The 12,574-nt window shown below is 36.1% G+C and overlaps 2 protein-coding genes across 3 annotated transcripts; one reads left to right on the top strand and one right to left on the bottom strand.

The window, feature by feature from the left end:
* The first annotated feature begins 1,012 nt into the window (after positions 1–1,012).
* LOC121727190 (signal recognition particle 19 kDa protein) lies at positions 1,013–3,452 on the top strand. The gene is made up of 4 exons (XM_042114882.1): positions 1,013–1,185; positions 1,314–1,491; positions 2,387–2,526; positions 3,346–3,452. Exons 1-4 carry the CDS (start codon positions 1,130–1,132, stop codon positions 3,416–3,418), a joined length of 447 nt encoding a protein of 148 aa, XP_041970816.1. The 5' UTR covers positions 1,013–1,129; the 3' UTR covers positions 3,419–3,452.
* On the bottom strand, positions 3,443–6,733 carry LOC121727189. Of its 2 annotated transcripts, none has more exons than XM_042114880.1 (5): positions 6,619–6,733; positions 5,723–5,812; positions 5,011–5,097; positions 4,681–4,752; positions 3,443–4,604 (listed from the first exon to the last, which is right to left on the bottom strand). In XM_042114880.1, the coding sequence occupies exons 1-5, from the start codon at positions 6,665–6,667 to the stop codon at positions 3,481–3,483; spliced, it is 1,422 nt and encodes a 473-aa protein (XP_041970814.1). In that variant the 5' UTR covers positions 6,668–6,733; the 3' UTR covers positions 3,443–3,480. The 2 variants fall into 2 exon arrangements, with proteins under 2 accessions (XP_041970814.1, XP_041970815.1); XM_042114881.1 differs by having other exon boundaries at positions 3,443–4,598.
* Positions 6,734–12,574: the final 5,841 nt, after the last annotated feature.

Raw genomic sequence — 12,574 nt, 5'->3', positions numbered from 1 at the left:
TCGAGATAAAAAGCAAGGTGACAATATTTAAAATGTAATAAGCGTTCTCTGTGAAAATGCAAAGAAAAAATACACCTTATAAGCGTGATTACGTTTAGAAAATTTTCCCGCCTGTCATGACTTTCTTGACAGGCTATAATAATAAGATGACAAGTAGATTGGACAGTAACAGTCATTGGAACAAGCACAAAAACACAATAAAATTCCTGTTTTTAAAGTAATAGAACGCCTGTTTTTAAAGAAAAACAGTCAGTTTTTAAAGCAACATTAATAAATAAAGTCTAGTCAATGTCTAAGTTTATACTTAGACATTGACTAGACTGTAGTGACTTTATAGTCAATAAAAATACAGTCAAGAAGTCAAGTCGGTCGATTCAGTAAAGTGATAGACATTAGACGCTTTACTGAAACTTTCGATGGAGTTTTGGAGGGAACACAAAATAGCACGTTTTTGGTTATTACTTAATACATCACTTTCTAAACTAATTGTGTAGGAAAGTGATATGCACGATAACGAATATCTAATGGTTAAATATCCTACCAATATTACACATTAAAAATAAAAACCCAGACAACACAATTTTAGGAAATGAATACAAAAACACAACATCACTCTTTTGCATTCCTGGCAAAACTCCGACACGATATTTTGAAGAGGACAATCAATTTTAAGACGAACACCAAAAATTTCGCCAGTGTTCTAAATCTTAATTATTTTATATACTTTGAAAGTTGACAATTTCACCAATACACCGGGAACGGTGAAAGTCGAAAGCGTGCATTTTGGTCATTTTTCTTCTAATGAACATAATATTATTTTTGTACATTTTTGTACATTTTTGTACATAAATCAAAATACAAATGAAAGGATTACAGATGCGGCCTACGGGCTACGGCCCTACGGGTAACGGGAATGATATGAAGCTGCTCTTTCTTTTATTTTCTTTCTCTTTTATCTATCATCATCCTTAGAAAAACTGAAAAAAATGTAATGTCAAAATTTCCATTGACATTGACAGGTGTACGTGTGGAAGTGTTTTCATTAATTTTTATTTTTGTTGCGATTTTTTAATTAAAAATTAACGTTAAAGCCCAGAAAGCACAAAAATAAGTAGGGACATTTAAAACTATGTCTAGCATGATTTCTACTTGGACCCCTGATAAAAAACACACGGATGTTGAGAGGTAAGCTGAGTGCAACAATGGTCAACAATATCTTGAATTTGGCCTACAATATTAAACGCATGTTCTTTTCATTGTTAATTGCAATAATTAGAAATAATTACTTAACTATAATGAATAAATACTTCCAGATGGATTTGTATATACCCAGCATACTTAAACAGCAAGAAAACTTTAGCAGAAGGGAGGAGGTTATCCAAGGATATCTGTGTGGAGAACCCAACTCATCAGGAGATTCGAGACGTGCTGGCCACAACAGGGTTACGTATTGGAGTTGAGAATAAACTATATTCACGAGAGCGGAGCAAGGTAATATAATAATAATTGAGATAAAAATCATCTGTATTACACCCAAAAGGGTAAGTATTTAAAAATACTTTTTGTATTGTTCAAAACTGTTATAGCGCTAAAGCCAATAGTTGTTGAAAGTTCTGTTGATCTATAAGATATAATATAGCCAAACGCCAAGCTTTGTGAGGGATCATAATTTTTTTTTCTGCATGGTTCTCTCTCTTCTTCTTTTGATCTTTAAGGCAGGTTTTTAATTATATTTAAATAGTAACCAAACCTTGACTGACCGATGATAACACATCTACATAACAATAAAAATTACTATGTTAAAGCAATAGACCTTCAGGTGAAGCATGGTCATCATAGAAACGGTTTCTTTCTAAGAATAGACAAAGTGACAATTAAACAACAGATATCCTCCATTTTGTCGATAAAATCTGTCAGTATGTCGATTCTTCGTTGTTATGCTAGCCCTGCTGATAGTTTTTCCGTAAAGTGTACCACAAAAGTGCAGGTTGTGGGATATACTAGGGCTTGCTTTGCGCGCCCCGATTATGCACAAGTTTTAATTTTATGCCTTTTGAATATTACTAAAATTCTACACAAACCTAGCTCTCATAGAAATTGTTTATATTATTTTTAAATAGAATTTGGAAATAACACTCAAAAAGTTGTTCCTTTATACATATCAATTTTGAGAAATAATTATTTTCAAGAGACTTATATAATATTCATTTGTATGTAATATCTATGGACGCTTCACACCACGTCAGTCTGGCCCCGTGCTAAGTACCTGAAGGACTTGTGTTACGGGTACCAGACAACGGAAATATATTTAAGATTTTTATTATATGATACACATATTTAATGTCTTTTATTATTAAAATTGTAACTTGGATTTTGTTATTTCCAGGAAATGTTGCACAGAGGAAGAATCCGCGTGGAAATAAAAAATGATGATGGTACACCTATAAAATCTGAGTATGCTACTAGAGAAGCAGTGATGAAGCACATAGTAGAAAATATCCCTAAACTCAAAACAAGGCAGAACAGGTACATCCATACTATTATATATTAGAAAATGTGTCTGTCTGTCTGTTTTTCACGCCTTAACCGCTGAACTGATTTGCTGGATATGGAGATGCTTTGAGTCCTGAGACACATGATACTTTTTATGCCAAAAAATTTACTTTTTCATACAAAAAACAAATTTTGGCGTAACGGACTCATAAGCGTGTTTACACACGCGGCGTAGCGTCAGCGGCACCACCATCGCGGCGGCGCCGCTCTGTTGCATACTTTACCCTTACCCCTTTCACACGGCGCCGCCGCGGCGGCGAATAAGGCTGAGTTTCCACTGAAGCGGAGCGGAGCTTAGCGGTGCCGAATTGACCAATCACTTTGCTCGAAATCTTCGCTGTCATTGTGCTGGAATAGCACGATTGGTCAATTCGGGCACCACTGAGCTCCGCTGCAGCGCCGTGTGTAAACACGCTAATATAGTGTTTTATAACACAGGATAGTGCTTTTATTACAACATAATATATAATATTAGTATAGATAAGGTTAGAAAATAATAATTATATAAGTATTATACATATTATACATTATTTATATGCAAAAAATTAGAGTCTGAAATTCAGTTTTGGTTCTGTTTGGTTTTTTCTAAATAATCTCGTTTGGTAACAATTTACAAATTATTTCCTGTCCTATAATATACCTTTTATAATATGAAAGTGTAAAGCATCTCCAGTTTTTATTGTTATCATTTATTTGTTTTGAATAACAAACATACTCATATGAGGAAAATTTTTGAATATTTTTTTTTGAAACGACTAAATACCAAAATTATTATCTCTTTTATTATTTCAGACCAGCAGACCAACAGCCGCAGTCTACGCAGCAGGCCGCCAGCAAAAGCAAAGGAAAGAAGGGACGCCGATAACTTAAAGATTTTTATTACAAAAGTTATACATAAATATCTTATTATTTTAATATAAACTTCAGCTAAGAATGGATAGTAATTGCTTTTTCTGTGAGTGTGTTTTTACCATTCACATCCCTAGCTACACTATATCCATCGTATATCATAACATATTTGTCATTCTGATCCGAGTTGGGATTGAAATCTGACAAGTCGGACATATTGAAACTCACTCCTTCATATGATCCACGAAGTTTTTGATCTTCTTGGGTATCTTCGCCATCTCCGACAATGAATTGTTGATGAGAGGAGTCGCCATTGTCTTTTTCTTCTGCTTGTACTTCTTCGGGGGCTCGTACTCCTGAATCAGGTTCTGATAGAACGCGTGAGCCTTTTGCTTCGTCTGTTCGAATTTCGAATTGAATTTCTCCTTCGTATTCAGGAACGAATCCTCCAAGACCTTCAGCGGTTTTATTTGGCGAGGTCTTAAACTTTCGAGATACGATTGATGTTCCAACGAATCCGGGATTAACTCTTCTGGGTCCATCGTCTCCTGCATGGTCTCCGAGAGGACGGTGGGAATCTTCTTCATCATCCTCTGGATCGGTGCCAGTTTCTCCGTCTCCGGTATCACGTTCATCATCTCCACTATCCCCGGAGATATGTCCCTCAGGGCTTCCGAGATGTGGGGACCCACTTCCCGCATCGAACCCAAAATGGTTTCGCCAAACGCTAGTGGTATTTCTTGTAAATAGTAGGGATACGTTCTGATGCCGTCCGACAGGGCTGACGTTATCAGGGGTAGGAGGAGGGGTTGTCGTGGGGGGAGTCTGGGCAGGAGGCGTGGTCTCAGTGACGCCAATCCTGGTAGAAGCAGCTGCCTTTTGACGCGGTTCTCGGCCAGTTTTCTTGGAGACGCAGGTGCATACTCGCTCCTCGCTTTCGGAGTAGTCTTCATAGTTGGTCTCGCCAGAGTCTGGGCCGAGAATATTATCAAACAGCACGCCGAGATTGCGAAGTAGCGGTATATACTGTTTGTTGATGGTACCATGTTGGTATGTCTCTCGTTTCCCTGACTGATTCCGAAGTCTACTCGTTCTTTGAAACAATGTTACTCTCTTTGGTTTTATTGGTGACTTGATTTCGAATGATTTTCTGTAATGTAGCGGAGATAGGTTCTTGTTTTGGGAAAATATTGTACCTGAAACTATGAAATAATCTGTGAATTGTAATTCATTGTTAAATACTGAGTGTTAGTTAGTTTTATACTTTTCCTTTATTACCTGTTTTTGTTAATTTTGTCAGTCCTGGTGCTAAGGGACCTGTTCTCTGTTTTGCAGTTTTATCTTGAGTTGCTGTAAAAAAAATTAATACTTAAGTATGATATACTTAATAATTAATATATTTTATGAGTCAAGGAAAATTATGCAGTGGATTTAAACATAGTTTTATAATTTAAAGGTACAGAAGTACCTATACCTAAATGTAAAATAAAAACTAGTATTTACTTTTCGTAGGTAAAACAATATTTATTTCCGAGAGTTAATTTATACTGAACGTAATTCTGTATGGCGAATGCAACAAAGGGAAAGTAGCGAAAATATATTTTGTACCTTTTGACAGAATAGTTCTCGGTCGTGGTAGTTGCTTGCTTCTCTCTTCTAGGAGCTTATTCAAGGAAATCGGTTTCCCGATGATATCTGAAAAATTGTTTTTGTTACATTAATATTATAATACCCTCGGACGATGATGATGATGATGAATTGTAACTGAGAACACTTAGGGCCTTATCACACTGGCGATTAGCGAGCGATTTGAAAGCGACGCGACTGCGCAGCGCACAAGCCGCGATGACGCCGCGATTGCGCGGCGTGCACGCAGCTTGCCTTCAGCGTTTTGGACACTCAGCAGCAAAATGGATTCTGACGTCACTCTCTAGACGAGTCTACTATACCTATATAATAATAATCTGTGTAGACGAGTGTACAAAATGGCGTCCACGCCGGGCCGCGACGACGCTGCGCTGTCACGACGTGCTCGCCGCGCAATCGCGGCGTGTGCGCTGCGCAGTCGCGTCGCTTTCAAATCGCTCTCTAATCTCCAGTGTGATAAGGCACTTAGCGAGTTGGACGCTGTCATCTCGGTTCACGCGTGAGTCGTGACTACGGCCGCTGGAAAGCAGTAAAAACGGATTTTGTCACGGAGCGCTTTTTCACAAAAGCGCTCCGTGACAAAATCCGTAGGTAAGTGATTGAAACACATTATTTCTTTTATTTTATTAGGTAAAAATCAACTCTATGTAAGCGGTTAAATAGACAACAATACCTGGTATAGATATTCTCGGTGTATTCTCAGACGGTAGAGATTCTTCGGCCTCGATGAGTTTGTTCAATGACACTGGTTTTGCTGTCAAATCTGAAAAAGAAAAACATTTTAACAAACTTAACGATATAGGCATTGCAATTTGTGAACTCCAACAAGAACTAATTGAATGCATCAGTTTTAAGTAACTAGATGATGCCCGCAACTCTGTTGCGCCAAAAGTCGTTGATCGCACAGGAGCCGTACATTTTTCCGGGATAAAAAGTAGCTTATGTCCTTCCCCGGGCCTTAAAGTATCTCCATACCAATTTTCAGCAAAATCGGTTCAGCGGTTTGAACGTGAAGAGGTCACAGACAGAGACACTTTCACATTTATAATATTAAGTATGGATTAGTATGGAAGTATGGATTTGGCAGCTTGATGATTCAGGCGCCAAAGAAATCATAAATTCCTGCAACTGTCTAAAACAGTGTTCCGCAAACTTTTTGTGTTCAAGGTACCTACAGCTAGAAAAATGAAAAATTTTGGAGGTACGCAACAATTATTATACTTAATTAATCAGCATTCAGCATAAGGGGTGCTCTGAGTTCCCATCCTTTCGTCGATCGTCCTGAGAAGTTCCCTTTTTTGGTTCTTATAAACTAGGAAGGCACACTAACTTTTTGTGGCACACCACCTACTGGCTACGGTACACCGTCGCCAGTGTTTGGTACTACTAATATAATATATTCTGTGCCAGTGTATCGCGGCAGCCTTTTGCTACTGGTCTAAAACAGTAAAAAACTACGAAACTATGTCACCAAGTTTTAACGAACGACGGCAATCGTTTCATTAAACTATCTGCTTAATTTCTTGTTTAATAGTATACAAACAAATTGAAAAAAAAAAAACAACTTACATGGCAGTATCACAACACTAAAAACGCAGAGCCAGATACGCGCTACCATTTTGTAACATCTTCAACAACCACAACTCAACTTATGACAATAATATTTAAAATCGTAATGCCCGTTTAATCATTTGAATAAACTCACAACTCTGTCGAACAGCACGTTTCTCAAGTATTTGCTGACTCGGCCCTTTCAGTACATTACGTGTTTCCACAAGGTCTTGGAAAAATAAGCAAATTATTGTCAAAGATAATTAGCACTTAATAAATCAAGAGACATGAAACATTTTAAGTTTACTTATTAAAGGTCAGGTCACACGGAAAAGAGACGTGACGCTATTGAAATGTTACGCAGCACTCGTGTCGGTTTGACCTAACCTTTAACCCGCCATCACTCGCGTTTTTGAACGTAAAAATGAATAATAATTTATCTGGTTACGAATTCGCGCTTCCCGGTACCTTCAAGTGACCTTCAAACGTGTCGACACAAGGTGGAAGGGACAGTGTAGCGCAAGTGCTTGTAGCTTGACAAAGAGTTAAAAGTTGCATGGGGTGGTCATGACACCCCGCGAGTGCTCGTGATATACTTTTTCAGAAGTTACATTACCAGTAAGATACGTATTTTTAATTCTTTAGTAAAAGTAAATTATTTTAATGTGCCGTTATTTACTAAAAATAATAAATAAAGGTTTATTTCTTAGAATATGTTCAATGTTTTATGGAGCACAAACTTTTTATTTACATATTTTCTTTGTTCGTATATAACGTTTTTTTTTCAGATATGTGTTTAGATAAGTTGGGAACAAGAGAAAGAGAAATAATGGGTGCCATTATTAGAAGAAGTAATTCTGTAGTGGAAAGCAATGCCAGAATGGATCAAGATTTTATTCAAGAATCTGATCATGATTCTTTGTCAGCACAGGATGCTTCAGCAGTTGAAGAGTCTAAAGTAGAAGAGGCTGAATTTGAGGGTCCTAGTAGTATACGTCTGGCATCAATGAAAATGTTATCTACAATTGGAATATGGCGCAATCGCAAGCTAGCATGAAAAGGTCTGAGTTTGTGGAATCATTGGGTTTGAGCATTCTTCAGGGCCACCTTGAAAAAAGATATGTACAACCAGGGTTGCCCAAAGCACTCAAGATGATGTTGAATGCTCCTGGATCAAGCACCGAATGAATGTCACAATAAAAAAAGCAATGCTGTATATAAGTAAAGACACTATAACCTTGAGTCACTGTAATTTTCACAAAAAATGTATGTGCCAAAAACATATGAAGTTAATTTTCAGCTCCTGTTCGGAAAAATAAGAAAAATTTATTTTATTTAATAAATTAGACCTTATATTTACGATTTTCAATGAGAAAATTTATGTGAAAAAGCTAGAAGTATTTGTTTTTTATCTGTTTTCAAAAAAGATCCCAATATTACGACTAAAAAAGGCTGATACTTTAATGTTTTATAAAACAGCAATAACGTTGATTATACAATTTAAATGTTCTTATTTACATACATCAAACCAGACAAAATAATAATATGCTGGTTTAATTTCGTTGACTGATATTATATTGCATAAAAAAATCACTTACAATATGTGGGGTGGCCACAACACCCCGCGAGCGCTCGCGGGGCTAAAAACCCCGCGAGTGATCGAGGGTTAAGTAAACTTATTTTTTTTAAGTCGCGTCTACTCTTCTAATAACAATAATTATGCTACACGTAGGCGTAGCTAATTTTTTCCGATATATGTAGGTACGGTGCGGTTGATTTTGATGAAGCTTAAATTAATTGATCAAGATTCAAGTAAGTAATATAATTTGCCTTGCGTTAGCTGTTAAAATAAATAAACTTTAATAACCCAACAATAAAATAGTAGTCTTTGTAGGTAGAATATCTTTGTAGATAGATAGGTAGTATCTATGGCAAGTAAAAAAAAAAGACGGGTTGCACTCCGGGAGTACCGGCAGAAGTGAAAACTTGATTATTAACGTTGTGCATTATTATTTTAACCCATTTTTTATGAAAATTGATTTTTAAAAAAAAGTTTTTTTAATTAATCGAAACCCTTACAATCGATTAAATTTTTAACCCATTTTTTATGAAAATCGATTTTTAAAAAATCTAATTTTTTAATTAATCGAAACCCTTACAATTTTTTAACCCACTTTTTATGAAAATCTATTTTTAAAAAATCGTTTTTTTTAATTAATCGAAACCCTTACAATGGATTAAATTTTTAACCCATTTTTTATGAAAATCGATTTTTAAAAAATAGTTTTTTTTATTCATCGAAATTCGAAACCCTTACAATCGATTAAAATTTATCGACAATCGAAAAAAAATAATTGATTATTCGATTAATCGATTTCGATGTTACAATACTACTCTTCAACCGTCTTACGGTTTTTCGAGCAGTACGAGAATCTGACGCGAGATTCACAGTTTTTACGTGGTTTTTACCCATCCCACAAAAGCGCTCAACGCCGCTAAAGAAGTTTTCACTTCAAAAATGTTTTAAAAAAATATAGAATAATATTACTATACACTAGTGATCCGTCATCCGCTATTAAATTCGTTCGTTACCAAAAAATGCGACAAATGAAGAACCGCTAGACCGATTTTGTGCAAATTTCACATAAACCATCTACTAAATAGTTCGAACGAAGCCTAAACATTTGGTTTGGATAGGTGAGCCCGTTTTTGGGTTATAAAATACAACGAAAAGTGGCATTGATATTTACTGTACTGACGGTACACTTTTAAATTTTACGTGGTAGAGCCACGCTTCGGCACGAACGGGCCGGCTCGACCGGATAAATACCACGGGCTCACAGAAAACCGGCGTGAAACAGCGCTTGCCCTGTGTTTCGCTGAGTAAGTGAGTTTACCGGAGGCCCAATTCCCTACCCTTCCCTTCCCTATTCCCTTCCTTACCTCTCCTACCCTTTAATCCTATTCCCTCTTAAAAGGCCGGCAACGCACCTGCAGCTCTTCTGATGTTGCGTGTGTCCATGGGCGACGGAAGTTGCTTTCCATCGGGTGACTCGTGTGCTCGTTTGCCCCCTTATAAAATATTTATATATTTAGGAAGCGGCAAGTCCGTGACTTTGTGTAATATGTATGATGTATCTTCTTGTGTACACAGTACAATATATCATATAGTTCAGTTTTATATGTCTCATTTAAAAATGCATCGCGTCGCTTCTTCACGTTACGAACTGAAGACCAACTTTGATCATGAAAACATAGCTCTTCGAAGTATAATGATCTATTCCTATATTATACAAACATTTACCTGTTGGTTTTTTACCTCAAGAAGAAGGGGTATAATACATTATATCGTTAATCTTATGTTTAATAGAAGCATCGATCAACGTCTTTCTTTTAATGTATTATGTAAACTCCCGTTCGTATATCGTTCGACAGAAGATCGTTTATAATAAAAATACGTTTTATCCGCAAAAGCGACTTGAATCGTATCTCCGATTAAAGATTTCATCCCTCGATATCGGCCGGTCGTAATATTTTAACGACAGTGGGCCCCCGACTTAGATACGCCTCTTTATTGCCTTCATTTTATTATTGATAGAAACATTCGACGTACAATTAACTGCTTTTTAGGGTCAGTTCATATTACAACGCGACGGGGCGATACGAGGCATTTTTAAATGATTCATTGAAAATTCTAGAACAGTCAGCATTATTTTAAATTTAATACCATCTCTTTTTTGTATTTTTTTTTATTTCAATAGTTGAGTAGTCTATGGGCCGGGCCTTTCAGCCATATTATAATTTTACTGTCGCTTTTGTATTAATTGGTTCGCGTAAAAAGAAAATGTTTATACCGTCGCGTAGTTTACATCTCTAAAGGAGCTGACAGCTAATGTTGGGTAGGACTTACAAGAGGCATTACAATTGTCCGGGACAAGGCGGCAAAATGTAAGAGCGGCTCAGCAATAACATGTACCGCTTCAAAATGATTGTCGCGGTGGTCTGAATTTTTTTAGGGGTATTTTCAGGGATTTTTTGACTCTTTAATTTATAAATTTATAGTCCGATTTACATTAAATCGAAATGATGGATCTTGTGTAACATTTAATCCATCCAATAAAATGTTAAATTCAATGTCAACATGTACCTGCCTATGATTTCAAAAAACCTGAATCTTTAGATGAAGACGAAATAATTTTAACTTTTAATAAAAATATGTTGAAACATATTAATATATTACAGTCTAATTACTTTATACCTCAAGACGGCTCACATGTCGCGGCACGTCAAACGTACTGCTACGATTCAAACCAGTGTTACCACCTCCCAAAAATATTTATCCCTAAATTGGTGTCAAAAACCCCTAAAAAAATCGCCTTAATTTTTCTGTCTTCCCCCTAAAATCTATATATATATATATATATATATATATATATATATATATATATATATGTAATGCAGTGCAATCGTTTATTACCACAGAATCCACAAAGTGTAAATTAGAAATGGTTACAAAACATACAATATCGCCAAGAACCAAGTTCCGATCCCTCACAGTCCGTCGCCTAGCAACCGTCACCCGACTGTGGACTGTGTTGCCTACTCGCTACATCCTCTCGCTACATCTATATATATATATATATATATATATATATATATATATATATATATATATATATATATATATATATATATATATATATATATATATATATATATATATATATATATAAATATGGATTTTCAATTATGTCAGTAACGCTAAAACTCGAAAACGGCTGAACGGATTGGGCTAATTTTAGTCTTAAAATATTCGTAGAAGTCCAGGGAATGTTTTAAAGTCACACGAAGTTCTCAGGGGCAGCCAGTATGCATATATATATAAATTTATAATAGTTTAGAAATAATATACTGAAATATGTTATAAAATATTTTTTTTTATAATAATTGATTTAATATGTTGCCGCCAGTCACCACAGAGTGGCCATAGAATTACGTAATAGATGTCGCTAGAAGCCGCTAGGTCAATAAATAATTAATATTAATATCTAAAATTTCAAAATATTAAAAAGTAAAAAAAATCCCTGAAAATACCCCTAAAAATTTTAGACCCCTAAAAAAATCCCATCTCACTTATTTAACCCTTAAATCTGGGGGGAAAACCCCTAAGTTGGGAACACTGATTCAAACGCCTCGCCTCTTTTGAAGTGGGACACTGTACCGGCTCAGTGCGAAAAAGTGGCACCTCTTACATCCTCGTATAAAATTCATGTCCTACCCAACACTAGTGACAGCCGTGCGAGTAAGCTCGCGGAGGCTCGACGATTTTAATCGCCTGTGTGTCAGAGAGCCGCGAGCCGGGGCATGGTAATCCAGTGCAGCAGTGTGAGCGATTCTCGTGTGTCACCGACGCGAGCCGAGTTAGTTCGCGAACTTAAAACCCGCGTACTTTAAGTTCGTACGTCTGTCAGGCACTGTAGTCCATCACGCCTCAGGACTTTTTTAAATACCGTATATTAATTATTTTTTAGTTTTTACCTCTATAACAATACTTAAGTACCTATCATTTTATGGTTTAAGACATTTATTTCTCAAAAAAACTTACACAATTCACTTAAATGAGAAAATATACAATAATTATCAGTTTACTAGCTCTAAGCGTACCGAGTGTACATGCTTACAATAATACATTATAATATTATAAACTTTGCTCAAAACATTACAATTTACAACACTCATTCATAACTAATTAGTAATTAATTTTTGTTTTCGTTTTGAGGTTATTTTGGTGCCCAGAAGGGCCCATGTGTGGTCCAACTCATCCAAGCTTGGTAGCATCCGACATAATTTATTCTGATTTCTTCGGTGATGATGCTCCAATGTTTGCCTTTAGATGTTGTGGCATTGGCTTGGAGGAGCCTTTATGATTATTGCAGATAGATAGATAGAGTTTATATGTACCATTACCTTATTT

The sequence above is a fragment of the Aricia agestis genome, chromosome 5, assembly GCF_905147365.1.
Source record: "Aricia agestis chromosome 5, ilAriAges1.1, whole genome shotgun sequence".
NCBI classification, from domain to species: Eukaryota; Metazoa; Arthropoda; class Insecta; order Lepidoptera; family Lycaenidae; genus Aricia; species Aricia agestis.
The sequence above is the reverse complement of the archived record's forward strand: the minus strand, read 5'-3'. Positions and strand labels throughout refer to the sequence as shown.